Source organism: Anomaloglossus baeobatrachus, chromosome 5 (genome assembly GCF_048569485.1).
Source record: "Anomaloglossus baeobatrachus isolate aAnoBae1 chromosome 5, aAnoBae1.hap1, whole genome shotgun sequence".
In the NCBI taxonomy this organism is placed as follows: Eukaryota; Metazoa; Chordata; class Amphibia; order Anura; family Aromobatidae; genus Anomaloglossus; species Anomaloglossus baeobatrachus.
In genome coordinates, this window is record NC_134357.1 from 147009863 (window position 1) to 147034380 (window position 24518).

At 39.8% G+C, this 24518-nt stretch overlaps 1 protein-coding gene across 3 annotated transcripts in view; it reads right to left on the minus strand.

The window, feature by feature from the left end:
• Positions 1-24518, minus strand: part of CDH23 (cadherin related 23) — a 1872161-nt gene that overhangs the window by 140992 nt on the left and 1706651 nt on the right. For all 3 annotated transcript variants that reach the window (XM_075348968.1, XM_075348971.1, XM_075348970.1), the window contains 2 exons: positions 6518-6637; positions 1123-1300 (listed from right to left, as the gene is read on the minus strand). In XM_075348968.1, coding sequence (XP_075205083.1) covers positions 1123-1300; positions 6518-6637 — 298 coding nt within the window. The remainder of the gene's footprint in view (positions 1-1122; positions 1301-6517; positions 6638-24518) is intronic.

Here is a 24518-nt window from a genome sequence, read left to right on the forward strand (position 1 = left end):
TAATTTTGGAGTAGTACGTTATTGATGGAAGTAATTGTCATTTTTTTTTTTTTTTTTAAGGTATGGTATTTATACAGGTTGTTTAAAAAGAAAGCCCTCATATTCAAGAGAAAAGTGGAATTTACAGGAGGTAAAAATTTACATATTTAGAGCAAGAGACAGGTATAAAACCTTTTATGCTGACACATAAGTTTTTACACTTTACAGTACACAGACAAGTTTTGTGTGTCTTGCTTCTTCTGTTAATTATAAAGGAAATACGACAACGATTTCTCAGAAACGTTATAATCTTTGACATTACAACATTATAGTTGATGGAAATGTTCCACAATCCCTTGTAATACATGTTCCTCTATAATGACACTGAGAAGTGGGTTTGTGATGTCATTCACTGTCTGTGGATAAGGTTATTCATGATTCAATATTTATTAGCCTTTAGACTCCCTGTAAAATTCAGAAGAACAAATAGAATTGTACTTTGGGCAGAAACTCTACTTCAGCCTAAACTCTGAACTGCTTGACACAGTTTTCTGTGTTGATAGGGGTTAAGGTTAAATTGCTTTTTGTCTTTGGTTAACTTGTTTTCTTCGGCTGTGTTCTTGAAACCAAGAAGAAAAGGCAAAACGTAAGATTTCTTACATACGCTCAGGAAATTGAGTAATATACTACGATAATCATGGGAATTACAACATCACCAAATCCGTCTTCCTCTTAAACTAACAATACAAACTACAAAAATCAATCTGCTTCGTGTGTTGTGGCTAAAAATCTTTAAAAGACCAACAGATAATTTTATTAAATAAAATACATCTCTATTATTGTGGTGAGTCTATCCCCTTACTACAATAGGTTGTGGTCTTTTATACAGTTATATATTTTGAGTTGTATCGGCTTGAGCAGATTGATTTTTATCAATTGGATTCTTGGTTTCTCATGGACTGCATTGCCGGCAGCAGCAGCCACTTGCTAAGCATTTTCGGTTGTACATGCATTACAACTTGACCAGGTGCATATCGGTTGATGCCCTATGTGTATGGTGTCTGTTTTTTGTTCATAGATTCCTCTTAAAATAGCAACCATAACATCTTGTTTTCTACATATTCATAGCATTAGCATACACACCAGCACCAGGACCCTCCAAATTGTACGTCACCACACCATTGTCTCCCTCATCCAAGTCTGTGGCTGACATAGTGATTACAGATGTGCCTTCTGGTTCATTTTCATACACGCTAGTGCTGAACTGACTTTTGGTGAACTGAGGTCTGCAGTCATTAACATCCAGCACAGTGATAAGAACCTAATAGAAAGAACAAGAAGCAGGAAGCAAAGTGTGATCAGTCATGCATTTTTCACATGTGGGATAAAAGTCACAATATTAACCCCTTCATCTTGGGCAATTTTTTTTTTTTTCGTTTTTGTTTTCTCCACTCCTTCACTTCCAAGAGCCATAACTTTTTTTATTTTTCAGTTCACATAGACATATGAGGGCTTTTTTCCTTGATGAGTTATACTTTTAAATTAAACCATTCAATTTTTCAGGGGATGCACTGGAATGCAAGAAAAAAATTCCAAATGCATTGAGCATTGAAATTGCAAAAAAAAGTGCAATTCAATATTTGGCTTGGGGTTTTTTACTTACCATGGTTACTATATGGTAAAACTAACCTGGATATATTATTCCTCAGGTCAATGCATTACATAGATAACAAACATGATGGCTGATTAAATCAGCCATCATCTGCCAGGAATGATGTGAGCTCTGCATGTAAGGCCGCATGAAAGTCAGGGACACGACTTATGACATAAATGTACGTCATATCATGTGAAGGGGTTAAAATCAATTTATTAACACAATGTGACCTAAAGTGGTATTATGATTATTGCTACATGGGACCAATGGAGGTAAAATCACACACAGAGCACAAAAAATAATATAAACACAAGATTTGAGCATGGATGTCTGTTTGACATACACAAAAAAATGGACTGGTTTTCACCTCTATGTGATTTCTGAGCCTGAACTCTGTTTTTTTTTTGTAAAGTCTGTGTTTGGTACAAACACCGAAAACTAAACTTCGGGTTCCCTTATCTGTAATAAGGAACTTTAATGTTGGACTTTGATATGGGACTATAACATCTGATTTTGATATTTGAATATGATATCTGACTTTGACGTCTGACTATAACATCAGATTCTAACATTTGACTCTAACATCTTACTTTGATATCTGACTCTGACACCTAACTAATTATTTGCTTATATATTACTACCTAAAAATCTAATCAAATAAATAAAGAACTTATAGCTTAATGGTAAGGAATCTCTGTCACAAATAGTTTTGATTTGAAAGGATAACAATAATTAAAAAAATGTTTACTGTCCGCTACTGGGACTTGAACCCCAAACTCTCTATCTGTAAGTCAGCACACTTACCATTGAGTGATGCACTCAGTAAAAGAAGGAGGGGCCTTCTATTTGGTAAAGGAAGTTGAGTGCAATGGTATGTCTGCAACTCATTTTGAATTCACACCGACCTTCTTTTAGTTGGTTGTAATTGCTTGAGCTTGTCTATGGCTGAATGGTAAGGCTTATCCTCATAGAGTGGAGCTTCTGGGTTCAAATTCCCAGAGCAGACAAAGAATTTTTGTATTTTTAAAATTATGCTGGCTAGCACACGAACTCCAATGATGTTTCACTTTTAATATCTGACATTCTGATTGTTATTTCTGAAATCTTAAGAACAAGGTTTAGACATGCTGTTTGTTTACATGGTGAATCATTAGTAGAAAAGGAAATTGGGGGGTGGGTGGTACTGATTTATTATATATCTATTTTCAAGTGACTGTCCGTTTGCATAATTTCTTAGGAAAATTTCTAATAATCAAATTAATTATTTGTAAATGTTTGTTCCATGCACGCTTTACTAAAAAATTATGCAAATCTATAGTCACTTGGAAATAGATATATTGAAAATTAGTAGAAGAAAAAAGATAATCCATCTTCCGGAATAATATAAAATCTTGTGCAAGCTTTATTTTAAAGGACGTAAAAAATACTTATCATTACAAGGACAAAATAGGGAGCCCATGTGTGGCAACACATTTCGAACGCTACCTGCGTTCTTTGTCAAGCTTGTAATGAAAAGTATTTTTTACATCCTTTAAAATAAAGCTTGCACAAGATTTTATATTATTCCGGAAGCTGGATTATCTTTTTTCTTCTATTGGATCCCTGCACTACCAGAGTGTTATCCCTGCATGCCGGACCTTGCCACAGCTGAGCTGGATCACCTTTTTCCCTTCTGATTATAAATTAGTGCCTCTTACATCCCCCAACCCTCTAATTTTCTTTGGCTATGTGATTTACCATGTAAATACACAGCATGTCTGAAATGTTTTCTTTACATGACAGGATGGCAGTCAAAATGGCAGATATTAAAAGTGAGATATCACTGGAGTTTGTGTGCAAGCCAACATAATTTTAACAAATAAAAAAAACCCATTCTGCTGCTCTTTAGAGTTGAACCCACAAACTCAACTCTATGAGGCAGAAACATTACCATTCAACCAAAGCTCAACTGATAGAACCTGGCAATTTTTCTTGGCTTATGTTTGAAAGTCATTTTGGTTCTGAACTTTGAAGAAAGTCAGATATCAAACTCAAATATGAAAGTCAAACATCATTTTGTACTTGACTTTGAAGGAGTTCACTGCAAAAGTCATAACAAGTTTCAGACACATGTTTGCACTGGAAATCACATACCCACATAGAAGGCCCCTCCTTCTTCATCTGAGTATGTAGCTCAATGGTAAGTGTTCTGCCTTACACAGAGTTTTTGGTTCAAATCCCAGTAACAGAAAGTGAGCTATTTTATTATTATTATTATTATTATTATTATTATTACTGTCAAATATCAAAATCACATATAAAAGTCAAATCTCAAAGTCAGATGTCAAAGTCAAATGTCAGAGCCAGATGTGAAAGTCAGATATCAAAGTAAATTCTCAACGTTACATGTCAAAGTAAGATATCATATTCAGATGCCATAATCTGATGTCAAAGTCAGATATAAAAGTCAAATGTCAAAGTCAGTTCTCACACAGGGTACTTAGCCTCAAACTGATGTTATACTAATGTTTTAATTTGATATCTGATCATGTCTTAAAATGGACACTGTACAGGTGGAGTATCGCTAAAGACGATAAGACGTCTGTGTGCAGTTTGTAGCAATATTGTTCTGATAAGAACAATAAACATTGAATAGGCTTTGTAAGGTAAAATCTAGTAAAGAGGATTTTTGGTATATCTTAGATATCTTTGTGATATGTCTATGAGACCATCTTTAGTCTCGGAGCAGAGGAACACTTGAATGAGCGCTTCTGCCTCTAAACTTTATCACTTAGACCCCAATTATTGAAAACTCCTGAAGTGTCTATATGACATGTCAAAAGTTTTCTAAAAGAACTGTTTTACTTTGAAGACTCTTTTCAAATTTCTTTGGTACTGCTATGAGATTTCAATGATTCAAAGTCTGTTTGTGATTTATCTTTATATAGTGACAAAGGGATTAAGAGCATTGTGTAGAGACATTTCATGTAGGAAATTAGTTATGGCTTCTGTTCTGATTTTATTTCATTTTCACTAGACTTTTCTTTTTACACTACTGTGCAAAGGTTTTAGGCAGGCATGGAAAAATTCTACAAAGTAAGAATGCTTTAGAAAATTGAAGTGTTTATCTATCTATCTATCTATCTATCTATCTATCTATCCAATATATAAAGCTGACTGTATGTCCGCTAAAGGAATCCGCACCGTCGCATTTATAATCACAAAATTTTGTACATTTGTGCCTCATTTGACTCAGGGAACATCATAGACTATATTTTGAGGGGAAAATTTAACTCCGCACTTTACAGTTATTCGACAAAAACCCTGTTTACATTAAAGTCAATGGAGTTGGAAGCTACAGGTCATTAATAGAAGCTGTGATTGGTTGCTATAGGCAATGAAGAACATTCTTAGTATAAGACAGCTTATGTGTGAGGTAATATGATATCGATAGAGACAGACACACACAGACACAGAGACAGAGATACACACAGACAGACACACAAAGACAGAGACACACAGAGACAGACAGACGGACACACATTCAGAGACAGAGACACACAGAAACAGAGACAGAGACACACAGAGATAGACACACAGACAGACACACACAGAGACATACACACAGAGATACAAACAGAGACAGAAACACACAGAGACAGACACACAGAGACTGATACAGAGACAGGGAAACACAGAGACTGATACAGAGACACATGGAGACAGACACACAGAGACACAAAGATACACAGAGACAAAAACACACAGAAACACACAGAGACAGAGACACACACAAAGACAGACACAGAGACAGAGACACACAGAGACTGAGATTTTAAGATGTGTGTTCAAGCTCTTTTGAAGAAGCAGTGATCAACCAGGTAAATTTACTTCAACAGATGAAGAAAGCTACATCATCTACTGTTTCGTGAATTCTGGCTAGAAGTGGTTTTCAGTCAAGAAATGGAGCTAAAAAGCCATATTTTTGTGATGGAAACAAGCCCAACCTACTCAACTGCGCATTAGAACATTGGAACATTGGTGTAGAAAAAAGAAACAGGAGCTCTGCACTTTGTAGTTAAAATTTATATTATTTGATTGAAACATTAAGTAGTTTGGTCCCCAAAGGGCTGGAAAGCAGTACTATGAGTGTCTGCAGACAACAGTGAAGCATGGTGTAGGTTCCTTGTAAGTTTGTTGGTGCATTTCAGTAAATGAGGTTGAGGCTTTAGCGAGAATTAATGTCCTCAATGTTAAAAATACAGGCAGATACATATCCATCATACAATTTATTTTACAAACTTATAGAATGCCATCAGGGAGCAGTCTGATTGTCTTCAAATTTATTCTGCAGTAGGACAGCAACCTCAAACATACAACCAATATCATTAGGTATTGTCTTAAGCATTAACAAGAACAAGGAGACCTGGAAGTGATGATATGATCTCCACAAAGCTCTGATCTCCATATCATAGGGTTTATTTGGGATTACTTAAAGATACTGAAGACTTCATTTGTACGAGACCACATCCACAGATGATCTGTGGCTAGTTCTCCAAAATGTTTGGCGCAACCACCATGTTGAGTTCCATCAAAAACTATGTGTAGGTTTACCTAGAAGAACAGATGCTATTTTGAAGACAAGTGGTTGTCACACCAAATATTAATTTGATTTTGAATTCTCCTTTGTTCATGAATCTTACTTTTATTAATGAAGAAAAATGCAAACTATGAAACACTTCTATTTTTTTTTTTAAAACATTTTTACTTTGCAGCCTTTTTTCCACTCCTGCCTAAAATTTTTGCAGAGTAGTGTACATGGCAAGCAATATAAAACAATTTTTTAACTGAAGGAATCATTGAAATTATCAGAATGATTTGAACATATCACATATGTAAACTCACCTGCACAGAGTTTTCACGGCGGTTGCTTGCAATATCTCCGGGATTATCTCTGGCAATAGCCGTCAGAGTATAATGATCCTTCTTTTCTCTGTCCAGTGGAGATAGGATGTATATATCCCCCTGTTTTACAAAATTATTTAATGTTAACAGTAATGTCTAAAACATATTCAGACATGACAAAACAAATTAGAAATGGTAGGAGTAATTCATTGTTTTTTGTTTGGAATTTGCAGCAGATGGGAAGCTTGAATTTCCTGAGCACTAAAGTAAAACTTTAACCTGAGTCCCACATTCCACAACTGTAGCTAAAATCTTCATATTCCAGCTAACAATAATACATAATTCTATCACCCATTCAAAACTCTCTTTGTTTTGTTACAATAGTAGCACAACGTTTTTGGGTTCACTTGTGATGATCACCCCCAAAATTCTCTATAGCTGCATTACTGAATTATTAAAGCTGGTAATCTACAAAGGATAAACTTATTATAAATTCTTCATTTAGGACTTGTCCTATTTATAAAACAGAAAAACAGAGAATTAAGCCCTTAGTGTTTCACTTTTAGTGTAAAAAAATTAGAACTTTGGAAAAGTCACAATTCTGTAGGACCTATCGGTTTTTCTCTCAATGCTAAGCTTTAACCCCTTCACGACCAATGATGGATATATACGTCATGGATCGTGTGAGGTTAATCCCTGCCCCCTGCCGGGGGCAGGTTGTGGCGATCCGCGCACATATCTGCACATATCAGCTGTTTTCAACATATAATATAATAACAGGCGATCAAAACATAGCATCTACGCAAAAATGGTACAATTAGAAACGTCAGCTTGAGACGTAAAAAATAAGCCATCACTGAGCCATAGAACCCAAAAAATGAGAACGCTAGGGGTTTCGGAAAATGGCGCAAAACGTGTGCCACTTTTATTGGACAAACTTGTGAATTTTTTTAAACCCCTTAGATACAAGTAAACCTATACATGTTTGGTGTCTACAAACTCGCACCAACCTCAGGCATCACACCACACATCAGTTTTACCATATAGTGAACACGGTGAATAAAATATCCCAAAAACTATTGTGTGATCACACTTTTTTTGCAGTTTTTCCACACTTGGAATTTTTTTGCTGTTTTCCAGTACACTATAAGGTAAAACGTATGGTTTCATTTAAAAGTACAACTCGTCCCACAAAAAACAAGCCCTCATTTGGATGATTGGATTGGAAGATTGACAGAAAAATAAAAAAGTTACGACTCTCAGAAGAAGGGGAGCAAAAAAAAAAACAAAACGGAAAACGCTCAGGGGCTGAAGGGGTTACAATTTGGTGTATCTAACGTTTTGATCACTTTGATTGCAATATTTGTAGGAGACAAAAATGGCAATTTTGTGGCTTCATTTTTTTTTTCTTTATGATGTTTACAGTATGGGTTTAACAATTTTAGATTTCTATAGCTTTCACAATACTGAATATGCTTTCTTTTAATCTTCTGGTTTTATTTGTTTGTTTTTAACTGAATAAAAAGATGGGGAGGTGACTAAGATGTTTAGATTTTATTAATTACTTATTGGGCAAATTGTGGTCTACAAAGAAGACCAGCCCATGTCTGAATTTCCAAATAGTATCAACAAGGCAAAAATGAGGATTTACAGCAGGCACCTGGCTGTCATGCCAACCCATCAAAACAGTATGATTACAAGTGGAGCCTGCTCCACACATCCTGACCCATTCCATGGAATATATATCCATCAAAGTGTGATGGATTCAAACCCTTCATTACATCCGTCATAGATGCATGCTACTGCGGAAGGTGTGTTCCCCCAAGTGCCGTACATGTATGGTGCTATGATTGCGCCAGCTCACATTTGGCATCGGTAGAATTGTAAGCCTCAGTCAACTACGTAGCTGGCAACCTGCTGTAATGCCCACGATCCGTGCTAGCACCAATTGTGGGCGTTTAACCTCTCTGATACCGCTGTCCATAGTGAGAGAAGCATCAATTAGCTGGTAGAGGGAGATGCGCTCTCTTTGCTCCGATTGACACAACACAATTGGGATCGCATTGTGCCGATGGCCTCCATGGTGTCCATGGGGCGAATAATGGCCTTGGGATCACTCAGATATGGTAGCATGTGAGGTTCTGCCTTGAGCAGGACCTGACAAGCCTCCTACCTTTGTGTGAGACACTAATCTGATACACTGCAATGTAAAAAGCATGCAGAGCATTAGAACAGCGATCGGGGCTGGGAAAGTTGATTCATTCTAAGACTAGATAAAAAAAAGTAAAAATAAAAACATTTAAAAAAAATTCAAAAAAATCTAATTTAAGAACTAAAAAAGAAAAAATAATTATATGAATAAACATATATATAAACATAAAAATAAACAAAAAAGTATAGAAATTTGGTATTACCGCATTCAAAACAAATCTCTCTATAAAACTGTCACACTAGGTAACCCCTTAAGTGAAATTAGTGGAAAATAACTGTCAAAAAACAATGCTCCTTTTATCAAACTGTTGAATTAAAGTGGAACTAAATTCAACAAAAAAAGTTGCATGTAAAGAAAAATGGTATTCATAAAATCAACATCTTTTCCGGCAAACAAATAAGCCCCCGCTCAGCTCTGTCTGCAGAGAAATAAAAAAATTATAGCTCTCAAAATATAGTGATTGAAGAACAATTACTTTTTCTATAAAACAGATTTTTTTGTCTAAAAGCTGCATAACATAAAAAAACATTGCTGTAATCACACCGACCCAAAGAATAAAGCTGCCTTATCAATTATACTGCACGGTGAATTGCATAATCAATAAAAACAATTCTTGGACTGCTACTGATTTATTCATTCTTTCTCGCAAAGATCACAGTAAGGCTCAGCTTACATTTATCCTGCGCTTTATGCTGAGCGCTTACATCTGGGTTTCCATGTAAATCTCTAAAATACGTGGTTTAGACAGAACCCTTGATGAAAGATTCCCTAAAATAAGGCAGAAGGAGTCAGTTGGGACTCTTGATGTCCTATCATCCAGTGGTGTCCGTCTTTTCAGTGGTGCATAAAAGCGCAGTCAACCACAGTTTTGTGCACTTCTGAAAAAAACAACGCTGAACGGACACGAGACGGAGTCCGGAGTAACCCTGCTGCTCATTATAGGGAATGGATCCCTCAGGGGTGTCGTCTGAATCACGTCATTAGGAGATCTAGATGGCTACCCCAATGTAAGTGCTCAGTGTAGTGCACAGAATTTTATTTAAAAAGTGCCCAAAAAACCTTCAAATCAATCCAGAAAAAAAAGCAAAGCTGCCACTCAGATCCATCATCTGCTAATGGAAATACAAAGGGCTTCCATATTACTAGTAGCACAAAGGCTTTGGAAGAGCTCTATGACTCCCCTTCTAAAAAGAAATCCAGCAGAATCTGTGCTCCCAAATCAAAATGCTCCTCTCCCTTCTGAGCCCCACAGTTCGCCTAAAGCACATTGAGGGGCACTGCAGCCAAATTTGAGATGCTGCCCCCTGACTGATGGCCCCCTATGCTAGATTAGGAGGTGTTCCTCCCTGGAAAGACACTGTTCAGCTACCCCCGCTCTTGTGGTATGACCTGCTCTTGCCCCGCCTCCCGGATATAGGTCACCGCGCTGGCCAGCTTCCGGTCTCTCTGTTCAAGGACCCGGTCCTGTTTGGACGGCCGGTGTCGTGTACCCGCTCCGGGAGGCGGTAAGAGAGGTATCAGCAGGGAGGGAAGCATTCTGCCCACGGTGCTTTAGCTGTGAGCGGCTCCCTCCCTGCTGAGGCACAAGCGACGTGTGCCGGCGAGCGGTGTTCTGAGGGAACTACCCGCCCGCCGGTCAGCTTGTGCTCGCTGTCATTCACTAACCCCCTCCCCTCCCCTAAAATCAGCAGGGAGGGAAGCGTTCTGCCCACGCCGCTGTTAGCTGTGAGCGGTTTCCCTCCATGCTGAGGCACAAGCGACATGTGCCGGCGAGCGGGGTTCTCTGGGAATTACCCGCCCGCCGGTCAGCTTGTGCTCGCCGTCCATCACAAAACCCCCATCACCAGGGAGGGAAGCATCCTGCTCGCGACGCTGTTAGTTGTGAGCTGCTCCTTCCCTGCTGAGGCCCAGGCTGGTGCCGGCAGGCGGCGTTCTGAGGGAAATGCCCGCCCGCCGGTCGGCTTGAGCCCGCCGCTAAGTTTAACCCCTTAATGACCCATGACGTACTGGGTACGTCATGGATTGTGTGCCGTTAAGCCTCGCCCCCTGCCGCGGGCAGGAGGCGATCCGCGCACATATCAGCTGTTTTTAACAGCTGACATGTGTGTCTGCTAGCCGCGGGTGTAATCGCTTCCACCCGCGGCTATTAACCCCTTACATCTCGCTGCCAAAATCTGGCAGCAAGATGTATATGCGCGCCGCCATGACAGTCACTTACGCCGCCCCCATCGGAAGTCACGTGACATGACCACGTGACTTTCGGTGGTTGCCATGGTAGCACAGGGTCATGTGATGACGCCTGTAGCTAACATGACTCACTTCCTCAATGCCGGAATACAGCCGGCATTGAAAGTAAAGCACCAAATCTGCAATTCTCAGCTCTGTAGCTGTGATCTGCAGATAGTGCAGAGCGATCGGATTGCTGATCGCTATAGCCCCCTAGGGGGACTAGTAAAATAAAAAAAAAACAAAAAAACCCAAAACCCTAAAAGTTCAAATCACCCCCCTTTCACCCCATTGAAAATTAAAGGGATAAATATACACATATTTGGTATCGCCGCGTTCAAAAATGCCCGATCTATCAAAATATAAAATCAATTGATCTGATCAGTTTATGGCGTAGCGGCAAAAAAATTCCAAACGCCAAAATTACAGGGTTTTTTTTTTGTAGTCGCCGCAAACTTTGCGCAAAATGCAATAACAGGCGATCAAAACGTAGCATCTCTGCAAAAATGGTACTGTTAAAAACGTCAGGTCGAGATGCAAAAAATAAGCAGTCACTGAGCCATAGATCCAAAAACGAAAAATGAGAACGCTATGGGTTTTGGAAAATGGTGCAAAACGTGCGCCACTTTTTTTTTGGACAAGCTTGTGAATTTTTTTTAACCCATTAGATACAAGTAAACCTATACATGTTTGGTGTCTACAAACTCGCACTGACCTGAGGCATCACATAGATACATCAGTTTTACCATATAGTGAACACCGTGAATAAAATATCCCAAAAAGTATTGTACGATCACATTTTTTTTTTGCAATTTTTCCGCACTTGGAATTTTTTTTTTGCCGTTTTCCAGTAAACTATATGGTAAAACCTATGGTTTCATTTAAAAGTACAATTCGTCCGGGCGTCGTGAGCGTCATAGTAGCAGGGTCACATGTGTAGAGATCCCCCTTTTCTTCAGACTAAGCTCCGGTGCTGTCCCGCGGCGGGATGAAGCGCATCTTGGCGTACATTGGCCTGGACAGCGGAGTTGCTGTTGGAATTGGGCAAGGAACATCCAGAGTCGGGCCACCTTTTTCCTGCATAATCTGGCAAGTACCATTATGTGGAAGTGTGGGGTGGAATAAGTGCCCCGGGGGAGGGGTCACGTGATGTCACCAGGCAACAGGTTTTCCTCCCAATTCAACATTCTGTAACTAAGTTATGTATGACCAACACCGTGGGTGTACTGAGGAAATCATACACCCGTTGTAAAAGCTGCTATAGTATCTGCCATTAATACCTCTTGCGGTCGGCATTCCACAGTCTGACTGCTCTAACTGTAAAGAACCCTTTCCTATTTAGCTGCGGAGGAGGAAGTCATGTTCCAGTCCTTTATATTGACCACACATGTATTTATTCATATAAATGAGATCTCCTCCTCCTTTCCTTACAATAATCTAGTTGCCACTTATGTCCACCTAAATATTCTCAAAAAAAAAAAGAATATACACAATTTTAGTTTTTGATCTTGGGTGCGTATAACTGGCAAGTGCTCTACAATGTTTTATGAGACAGCAATCATTCTAATACTATAGAGGGTGCCAAGTAGCTTCATTATTTGAAGCACCTATTATGAATTTAAAAAAAAAAAAAAAAAAAGCCCCCACCCTTTGGGTTTGTCTTTCGTTTTGGAAGGTTTTGCCACATGGAAATAGGCTTTATCTGCTATTACTCATTGTATGGAGGTTTATCAGCTTTCGGCCCGGTGAGAGATGTACAATTTTCCCTGTTATTTTCCGAAGTTAAGATGGGCCAGCCAGAGGTGATTTTCAGCTCATATGGGAACGTATCTTAAGGAAGGATGTGTTATGGAGCTGTCCTTGGCACACGGGCAACCAGTGCCTACCTAAGTTGATTCTGTAAAATATTAAAAAAAAAAAAAAAAAAAGTTGTTGGTGGGGTACCGCCAGCTGGAAGGTATTAACTTGGCCTTCCTTATGAGGAAGCGGGTACATCTTAAATGATGCTGTTTCGGATATGTTGGTAGTGGGAATGTGCGAGGAGACGGCTCAGGTACGGTGGTTTTTGGGGGGGGTCGCAGCTTGCTAGCGCTGTGCTGCTCCTTGGCGGAAGGGGTAGGAAAAGTGGTGGTGAAATACCCGCGCCGGACGGCCGGTGGCGGAAAATTTCCCAAAACCCCGTGGTGTTGGCTGGTAATGCCTAATTTAAAAGCTGCGACCAAAAATTTATGCCAAAGGAAAAGATGAGTGTTTTTTCCCTATGCCTCTCCAAAATTGAATAAGTGAAAATAAAAGCAATTTAACTTATAAAGAATGGTGTGGTGTCTTTCTAGGGGGGAAAAAGTGGTGTTTGGGTCCTGGCAGTCTGAGGGGTACTGCAGCCAAATTTGAGATGCTGCCCCCTGACTGCTGGCCCCCTATGCTAGATTAGGAGGTGTTCCCCCCTGGAAAGACACTGTTCAGCTACCCCCGCTCCTGTGGTATGACCTGCTCTTGCCCCGCCTCACGGATATAGGTCACCGCGCTGGCCAGCTTCCGGTCTCTCTGTTCAAGGACCCGGACCTGTTTCCCGCCCTCCCTCCCCTTGGTTTTTATGAGTTTTGTCGTATTTCTCTGTGTGAAGTCGCAGCAGCGGAAGGGGTAGGAAAAGTGGTGGTGAAATACCCGCGCCGGACGGCCGGTGGCGGAAAATTTCCCAAAACCCCGTGGTGTTGGCTTGGCCTAATTTAAAAGCTGCGACCAAAAATTTATGCCAAAGGAAAAGATGAGTGTTTTTTCCCCATGCCTCTCCAAAATTGAATAAGTGAAAATAAAAGCAATTTAACTTATAAAGAACGGTGTGGTGTGTTTTTAGGGGGGAAAAAGTGGTGTTTGGGTCCTGGCAGTCATGACGTCCACATTTTTGGCATTTCTGTATTGAGGAAGCTAGCTTAATTTATGGGGTGCAATTCTCCAGAAGCAGAAGCTGGGCACTACAATGTAATGGGAATTACAATGGCAGATTTGCAATTTTTACTTAGCAACATACATTGCTGCTTGTTTCTGGAAAACATCCATGGAGTCAAAATCATCACTACACCTGTAGATAAATTCCCATAGGGGAGTAATTTCCAAAATTGAGTCACTTGATGGGGCATTCTGTTCTACTGGCACTTAGGGGTTTCTGTATATAGAGACCACAAATAATTATTGTACGAATATTTGTACTCCAGAAGTCAAATAGAGACCCATCCCTCCTGGGTCTCTTCTTGTTGTTAAGCAGTACTGTATTGTTACATATGGGGCATTGCTACATTCAGCAGAAATTGTGGGATACATTTTGGTGCCATTTTTACCCATTTCCCTGTATGAAAATGTAAATTCTGGGACTAAAACCAAATTTTTGTGATAAAAATGTAATTACTTTTTCTTCACTGCCCAATGATATAAAATTCAGTGACAAGTCTGTTCTGTCAATGTCATCACTGCAACCCTAGATTAATGCATTGAGATATATGGTTTGTAAGATGGGGTCACTTATGGGGGGTCTGGCTGTTCTGGTATCTCAGGGGCTCTGCCAATGTGACATGGCACCCACAAACCATTCCAGCAAAATGTGACATGGCACCCACAAAGCATGTCCCCTTTTTCCAGGAGCAATAACTTTATTTTTACATTAAAATATGAGGGCTTGCTTTTTGTGGAATGGGATGTAATTTTGAATTTCCTCCTTCTGTTTTCTCTGTTCGATACTATTATTTTTTGGTATACCAACACTTTTTTATTGAAATGATGCAAAAATATCAGAAATGTACTATAAAAAAATGTTTTGCCCCCATTTTCTGAGACCCTCTATTATTTTCATTTTTGAGTCAGTAGAGATGACGATGAGTAATGGCTTATTTCTTGCACGATTTTGTGAGCTTCCATATTTATTGATACCATTTTGGGTGGATATGGTATTTTGATCTCTTCTTATTGCATTTTTTTGTGAAGTTGCAGAAGCCGAAAAAATGTAATTCTGGAGATTTGAGGGTTTTTTTCTCTTTACATTTACCAATTGGTTTAACATCATATTATATTTGGATAGACGGGGGAACCACATGGATTTTTTTATTTCTTTTTATTTCTTTGTTTTTAATGGGGAAAAAGGTGAGGATGATTCATATTTTTATAGTTTTTATTTTTTTATTTATTTATTTGACTTTATACTTTATTTTTTTATTTTTTGGAAGAAATTTGAACCTGGTTTGTCCAACTGTTTATAGTATATACTACAATTGCAGTATATAATAAAAATCACCATGAAAAACTGAAATAGGCTAGTCTTCACAGGAGCACTGTTATGGCACTGTATGATAGGAGAGTTCAGCTTGGCTTTGATTGCTGGAGGTATGGACATATGGAACGGCACCCTATCTGGACCACCTTATATATATGCCTTTGCTATGCATGTATGACGCCCATGGACTATCAGGTCGTCACAGGGTACTGCACGCTCTTTCCCTTTAGTGCAGTATTCAAATCCCTCATGGTTCTAGGTCCCCATCTTACAGTGCTGCCTCCAACAGCAAATCAAGTCCTAGATACACCCTGCAGCACATCCAACAGGCACACCAGTGGGCGGTTGAGCGGAATAGGGTCGCCCACCTAGGGTTCGGGAAGGGGAGGTGAGGAGTGAAGAGTAGTGAAGTGGAGTAGTAAAGTGGAAGAGGTGAAGTGAGGTAGCCCTCGAGCTGAGAGGAGCTCAGAGGAAGCAGGAAGTGGTGGCTCCCAGGAGAAGCTGACTAGGTTGCAGACAGTGGTCTGGACCTAGAGGAGTCGGACCCCTGTTCACAGGGGTTTGAGGCTAGGTGCCTGGACCTGTCAAATAGGGTGGTCAGTAGCCTGGTCCTATCACCGGTCCGGGACCGAAGGCACGGTGGGGTACACGGACCCTTGGTCGGGAAGAAGCTTCAGGCAACCCGGCAATTATGGACTGTTCCCACTAGCTCCAGAATCGGGGCACTAGCACAATGAGGGGGATAGGGTCTTCCATACAAGCAGCCCACTAAAATCCCAAGTGTGAGCCCTGAGAGCAGGCTCCCACACTTAGCCACAGTGGAGAGCGGGGCCCAGCAAGTTCCAGACTACTGGGCTACTACGGTGAATTTAAACTTTGTGACAGGAGGCAGGTCACGGATCACCAGGCAGTACTGCAGGGGACGGGACCCGGACGAGCTCCTCTTTGAGAGGCAGCGGCACCCAGAGACTTAGTTTATCCGGTTGTCAGGGTCTGCTTATTGGCTGAGTGAGTACCTGAGTGATTTCCCCTTCACGGCACCGACTATCATCATCCAGAGTCTCGGGGCCTGCCCCTACCCGTGGAGGGCACCGACACCTTGCTGCCCCCCTCCATCACCCTGGGTACTCTCAACGGCAGCGGCCGTACTCCCAGGTACCGCACACCACGGGTGACGTCACGAACTATAACTCCCCTGTAAATATCCCCCTTTTACTTTAGACTGTGGCCCCTAAGCCCCCGGGTCCGGAGACCCTCGAGCCACGAACGGACACTACCCCCGGATCCGAGCGGTTAGATCCACTGCTGGGGCGGCACACATGGACAGCGGCACTTAAGGGTTTAACAACAGTACCTGCCAGGTATGATGCAGGCTCAGTTCCTGAGCTCGCTGAACCACAATTGGAAGTTGATATTTTAAGTAATAGTGCATCATATGTCAGGAAAGGGGTTAGATGCATGTATGTTTTGTAAATGGGCTTCATTAAAATCTTTGGACCATTTGCTTGCTATAGCTTATATTTTGCACCACTTATGGCTGCAGAAAGAGTTATATGAGAATCTATCAGTGAGTTCATTTTGACAGTAGAGTTTGTAACTCTTATTTGTCTTTTATCTTTTTTTTATGAATTGATTTATGACCATAGATCACATCAAAATTCAGCAGATCATAAATCAGCTGAGAGGATGCCAGCAAAAGACAGAAACAAACAGGTACTAATGCCCAACCAGAACAAGCTCACAAACGGATTCTTTGTTAACTCATTCTGTAAATGCTAAATGGTGCAAAATTTGTACTGAAACCCAAGTGCAAAAAATATTTTTAGCTAAAACTCCATGCACTTATATTAATAAATTAACCCTAAAAGGTGTCTGTACCCTCTAGTCATGCTTCGTTCAAGCTAATATCTGTGTAGAAATATTGAGTATTTTTCACAAAAATAACTTGCTGATGTGACAATATCATTACAATTTTATTTCTAATATAAATGTGCAATCCAATATATTAATTACAAGATACTATTTAATTATTCTTAAGAATACATGAATGAGTCCTGAAGCAACGCATTTCAGCTGAGTATGAAATGGACTCCCCTTTTGTAAGCTGTATAACCGGATTTTCTGTAAATGGAATACCTTATGATATAGACCGACTCCTCGTAAAGTCAAGGATAAGTATTTATCAATGCAAGTTAAATGACAACGAAGTGCCGCAGACAATTCTCTTTACTCTTGTGGCAATCCTTCCTATAAACTATTCACATGTACAGATTTTCCTGTCGTATGTTGTATAAAGTGGAAAAGAAATAGTTACATGCAAATAGAAACTGGCCTGGGTTAAATCAAGGTTCTATGTAATATTTTTTCTCCCCATGTATAATAGCCTTCAGCGAGTTCTCCATATACTGCAGTGGGTGAAGATACAGACGTCCTTGGTTTTACACTTTACATGATCATTGGGACATTAGAGCAGCATAATATGGGGAGGATAATGTAGACACTTCAAGGAGGATAGTATAGAAATGTTGATATTTTTAGGTAATGGGAAATTATTAGGGATGATCGAATACCTCAAATATTCGGCTTCGCAAATATTTTCCGAATCGGTCGCCGCTATATGAATATTCAATGCGCAATGTAAGTCTATGGGAAGCCTGAATAGTTCCGAATAGTTGTTATTCAGGTTTCTCATAGACTTACATTGCACATTGAATATTCGCGAATAGTCGAATAGTGGCGACCTATTCGGAAAATATTCGCGAAGCCGAATATTTGAAGTATTCGATCATCCCTAGAAATTACAGTTGAAGCTTCAGGCATTTGTAAATAATGCCATTGAGAATTACATTGTAGGAGAGAATAGTATTGCATGAACATCTGTACCATCATATACCACCTGGATTATAAAAAGTAGCCCGTAAATGATTTTCATTTAAAAAATGAATGTAAACTAAATATTTGCTGGTGCGGTATATAGTATGTATACTGTAGAGTTCTATAACAAACATGCCATGAGTGATATAGCACAGTGACAAAATCTAATGGGATGCTTCCCATAACAGCTGGTTATGGAGCTACTAGCAAAAGGAACCCATCTCCATCATCCTCATGCCCTCTCTACAAAAAGGGCTATCTGTCACGAGTGTGTCAAGGCCTGATGTGATCTCAGGGTGACCTGGGATCAGAAAGTCACACCGCATTGTGGATCACAGATCCACTTTAGTGCCCACTCGTCATTTACCCTGATTTGGAGCATATTTAATTCAATCAAGTACTGAAGGGGTTAAGGAGCATTTCTATCCTGTAGTGATCTAACAGGTAGTTGTAACCTCAGCTGCAGCCACTCTCTTCTGCTCTAAATATCCACTCCTCACTCCTTCCTATGCCACAGCTATAACTCAATCCTAGCTTGACCATGTTAATGGAGCTTGTCGATGCATAGCTGTGGTGTCGTTACTATTGCAGCTGCAAACTTTCCTATGGAAGAATCCAAAATGTGCTTTTTGTTGTGTCTTTCCCCATCTGTTTGTCTTACCATTCTCGTGTTGTATTATTGTAGTAACAAGACTAGTGTGTCGCTGGTGTTCACTAGACAGGGTGAGTTCAGGGCCAGCAAAGGCTTAGGCATGCGATCATTGTATGGGGTAAGGACCCATCTAGGGACATTAGGGAGTGCAGGGTTCAGCCTCAGGTGAGTGTTAGAAGGTGACCCCTCCTCTTAGCACCAAGGCCTACCATTGTATCGTTTCCCTGGTATGTTGCTTTCCTTGCCGGGTCCTCCTTTCCCCCGGTGTGACATTACCCTGGTGTTCCCACTGTGCTATGCTGCTCGCTGGGAGTCCCCTTGTTCCTGGCATGACACCTTTAGTCAAAATGTGACATTAATACACAGCAGTCCCAGTATCTTAAATACATTTTTGGGACTTTTCCAATATTCTAGATCAGGACACTTTGTTATATAGTTAGTTATACAGTACAGTTTTAAAAAAGTCACATATAAAGTTAAACTGAGGGAAGGGAACGGGAGGGGGTATAGCTACAGTCATAGCATATGAACCAAAATGCCATAGGAGAGTACATTTTTTTCTGCTGATGGTCATCTGGGTCAACATTCAAAATAAGCAATTTAAATAGTTAGGTGAATTTCCAAGTTATTTTCTTTTAAAGCATCTAAACCTTAAAATCGTTGATGGTTCCTGCTATGACCAGTACCTGAGGCTATTCAAAATATTAACCCCTTAACGACTCTAAGGGGAAAATTACATCCTAGCGGTAATAGTGTTAATTCCCACCTGCTGCTGCAGGCGGGGATCTACGCACATCTCAGCTGATTTATACAGCTGACATGTGTGCCTGCTAGGCACGAGTGTAATCGCTATCCGCTTGTGCCTTTTAACCCCTTAAATGGCGCTGTCAAGATATGACAGCGCCATATTAACAGCGATAGCGGTAGATCCGTGCTCACTGCCCAATACCAGAAGTCATGTGACATGATCACGTGGATCCGGTGGTTGTCATGGTAGCACAGGGTCATGTGATGACTCATGTGCTCACATGACTCAGGTCCTGTAAGAAACAGCTGAGTGCTGCTTGTTACAAGAGATATAATTTCTCCTGGTCTAAGCGGTGCTGCTCTGATCAGGAGAAAAGATTGAGCGATCAGACTGCTGATCATTATAGTACCCTAAGGGATCCAGTAAAATAAAAAAAGTTTAAACAAGTTTTAAAAAAATAAAAAAAAAAAACTTCAAATAACCCCCCTTTTGCCCCTTTGAAAATTAAAGGCTTAAATAAATAAAAAATATACACACATTTGGTATTGCCGCATTCAAAAATGCACAATCTATCAAAATATAAAATCAATTAATCTGATTGGTAAATGGCGTAGCAGCAAAAAAATTCCAAATGACAAAATAACATTTTTTGGTTGCCACAAATTTTGCGCTAAATTCAATAACAGGTGATCAAAATGTAGCATCAGCGCAAAAATGGTACAATATAAAACGTCAGCTCGAGACGCAAAAAATAACACTGGGGAACGCAATTTTTTAGGAGTTAGGTCAGACAACTGTTCTTAATTAATTTTTGGATGCTGAATCCAGAAATGATCTCAGTTTTTCTCTATCACGTAAAGTTTTTGAACTATAGGATTTTTGTCTTCTCAAAAATATGTAAACTACTGTACCTAAAAAGTTTGTTTTTTTTAAATAGTACAAATATGAACAAAAAATGAAATATATAAGAAATAGGCATGACAAATGTGTTTTTTAACACTATCATGTTTTTTACAAAGGATATATATATATATATATATATATATATATATGCAAGTATTTAAGGTAAAAATGTACATTTATAGCTTTTTCTGGAGTGTTTAACTTGAGGACAATCACGTTTGATGCTCCAGCAATAGTCAGCCATCATATGTACATCCCATCTACCCTGGTAACTGTCTTCTTTAACCTTCAAATCTTGGTGAAATCGTTCACCTTGCTCATCGCTAACAGCACCAAGATTTTCCAGAAAGTTGGCAAGATGGCAATGCAGAAAATGTAGTTTAATACTCATGTTGCAACCAAGCACTTTGTAGCTCTCCAATAGTTTCTGAACAATTTCTTTGTAATTACTTGCACGTGTATTTCCAAGAAAGTTCTTGATGATGTCTTTGAATGATAACCAAGCATTCTTCTCAAGATCTGACATAGTCCCGGTGAAATGTTCATCTTTGATGAGCTGTCGAATTTGTGGACCATCAAAACACACCAGCCTTGATTTTTTCAATGGACAGTCCACGAAGTGCCAACATGATGTACTTAAAACAGTGGCCGTCAGTTGACAATGCTTTTACAAATTGCTTCATGAGACCTAGTTTTATGTGCAGAGGTGGGAATAGTATATTCTTCCTGTCAACAAGCGGCTGATGTAGAATGTTAGGATCTCCAGGTTTAAGACCAGATCTTGGAGGCCAATTCGACTCAACCCAATGCTTTGCTCGAGCTCTGCTATCCCACATACAGAGAAAGCAGGGATACTTTGTGTACCCACGTTGCTGACCAAGAAGGAAGCAAACCATTTTAAGGTCAACACAGATGATCCAATTGTGTGTGTCATATTTCAATAACTCAATAACTCTCTTTACATCTCCATGTTCTTCACGAAGAGAGACAGAATGCCCAATAGGGACTGCACCAAATAAATTGCCATTGTGTAGAAGAACACACTTAAGACTCCACTTTGAGCTATCAATAAACATTCGCCATTCATTTGGATTGTACATTGAAAGCCCTAATTCTTGTAGTGAACCAGGAATATTATGGCAAAACACAAAACCGCTGTCACACCGAAAGTACTGCAAAAATGTACTTTCTCTAGTACGAAAGTATGATACCTTCGCTCCTTGTTCAAGTAACTGTTTCTCATTCAGCCTTGATGCTAGTAATTCTGAAGCTTTTTTTGATAAGCCCAATTCACGTGCTAAATCATTTAACTCGTGCTGATCAAATCCCTTACGAACTGAATCCTTGTTAATTTCAAATTCTGCATCATTGCTGTTACTGTGTTCGTCAACATCACTCAGAACGTCTAGAGATGGTAGCTGTTCGAAAACTGGCACTGGAATTTCAGCTGAATGAGGTCTGATAGCTGACGGTAGATTTGGATATTCTATTTTACTTTTATTTTTCCTGTTAAATCCTGATGTTTTCACTAAACAGAAGTAACAGTCTGGAATGACTTTTTTGCTCTCTCCACACCATGGGGATACCAAATGCCAACTTTTCACGTGTTCCTTTGGTCCACATCCGTAAACTCTCAACACACTGCTTGCACACTATGTGAGGGGCCCATGGCTTATCTTGATCACCGAGTTTTACTTTAAAATATGCAAAATATGCTTGTTTGACAAATGCACTGATGTTTGCCCTTTGAACTGGAATGGTGAAAACACCACAAATATAGCAGAAGGAGTCAGGGTTGTTTAGGCATTTACGGCGAGAGGAAGAAGGAGCAAACATGATCTGAAACAAAGGAAATATGTACATAAGTAAATAAACCACTGAGATGGAAAGTTACAAGCTTTGAAAACTAACAAAGAAAAAAATCATAAAAGATATATAAATTACAACTAAGCACCCAATGTAAAGAGAAAAGCTATCACAAATCCTACTTATTCCTACTATGATACATTTTTTGTGTAAAGATATTGATAATTATGACGTATTGGGAGCTGCACACACCTCACCACACTGTCTCAGTTGTGACTACTCTTACAAGTTGCCACGTAGCTCTATATGAGTCGAATTGTACTCAGATAACAAGTCTTATTACAGAAATCAGTGCAATTGTGCTTCTATGGCAGGTAAGTTGAGGAGGAAAAACTTGATGTGATAGAAAAAAACTGACAACATTTTTGGAATCAGCATGCCAATTTTAGTATAAATCAGCTGAAAAACCTAACTCAACAGAATTTTTTTTTCAAATTGTTCCCCAGTCCATCAATGAGCCATAGATCCTGAAAAATGAGAATGCTACGGGTTGTGGAAAATGGCGCAAAACGTACACCACTTTTTTCGGACAAACTTGTTATTTTTTTAACCCCTTAGATAAAAGTAAACATATACATGTTTGGTGCCCACAAACTTGCACTGAACTCGCAGGGATCACACAAACACATCAGGTTTACCATATAGGGAACACAGTTAATAAAATGTCTTAATAACAATAGTGCAATTGCACTTTTTTTGCAATATGCATTTGGAACTATTTGCTGTTTTCCAGTACACTGTATGGTAAAACTCATGGTTTCATTAAAAGTACAACTCAATCTGCAACAATGAGCCCTCACATGACCATATTGACTGAAAAATAAAAAAGTTACGCCTCTTGGAAGAAGAATGGCAAAAAAATCCCCAGAAAATGCAAAATCAGCTGGTTGTGAAGGTAAAGAAGCCTTGCTTCTTGTGAAGATTGGACCTTTTTTTCCATACAAAGGGAGTGTATTCTTGTCTTTTGAAGTTTTTTTTATATGACACACCTTTATATTTATGTAATTGTACACTGTTTGCAGAATTATTAGGCAAATTAGTATTTTGATCACATGATACTTTTTATACATGTTGTCCTACGGCAAGCTGTATAGGCTTGAGAGCAAACTACCAATTAAGTAAATCAGGTGATCTGCATCTCTGTAATGAGGAGGGGTGTGGTGTAATGACATCCACACCCTATATAAGGTGTGCTTAATTATTAGACAACTTCCTTTCCTTTGGCAAAATGGGTCAGAAAAGAGATTTGACGGGCTCTGAAAAGTCCAAAATGTGAGATGTCTTGCAGAAAGATGCAACAGTCTTGAAATTGACAAACTTTTGAAGCGTGATCACCAAACAATCAAGCGTTTCATGGCAAATAGCCAACAGGGTCGCAAGAAGCATGTTTGGCAAAAAAGGCGCAAAATTACTGCCCATGAATTGAGGAAAATCAAGCGTGAAGCTGCCAGATGCCATTTGCCACCAGTTTGGACATATTTCAGAGCTGCAACGTTACTGGAGTATCAAAAAGCACAAGGTGTGCCATACTCAGGGATATGGCCAAGGTAAGGAAGGCTGAAAAACGACCACCTTTGAACCAGAAACATAAGATAAAACGTTAAGACTGGGCCAAGAAATATTTTAAGACTGATTTTTCAAAGGTTTTATGGACTGATGAAATGAGAGTGACTCTCGATTGGACTGATGGATGGGCCAGAGGCTGGATCAGTAAAGGGCAGAGAGCTCCACTCAGATGCCAGCAAGGTGGAGGTGGGGTACTGGTATGGGCTGGTATCATCAAAGATGAACTTGTGGGACCTTTTTGGGTTGAGGATGGAGTGAAGCTCAACTCCCAGACCTACTGCCAGTTTCTGGAAGACACCTTCTTCAAGCAGTGGTACAGGAAGAAGTCGGTATCGTTCAAGAAAAACATGATTTTCATGCAGGACAAAGCTCCATTACATACATCCAACTACTCCACAGCATGGCTGGCTAGTAAAAATCTAAAAGATGAAAAAATAATGACATGGCCCCCTTGTTCACCTGATCTGAACCCCATAGAGAACCTGTGGTCTCTCATAAACTGTGAGCTCTACAGAGAGGGAAAACAGTACACCTCTCAGAACAGTGTCTTGAAGGCTGTGGTTGCTGCTGCACGCAATGTTGAACAGATCAAGCAACTGACAGAATCTATAGATGGTAGGCTGTTGAGTGTCATCAAAAAGAAAGGTGGCTATATTGGTCACTAATTTTTTGGGGTTTTGTTTTTGCATGTCA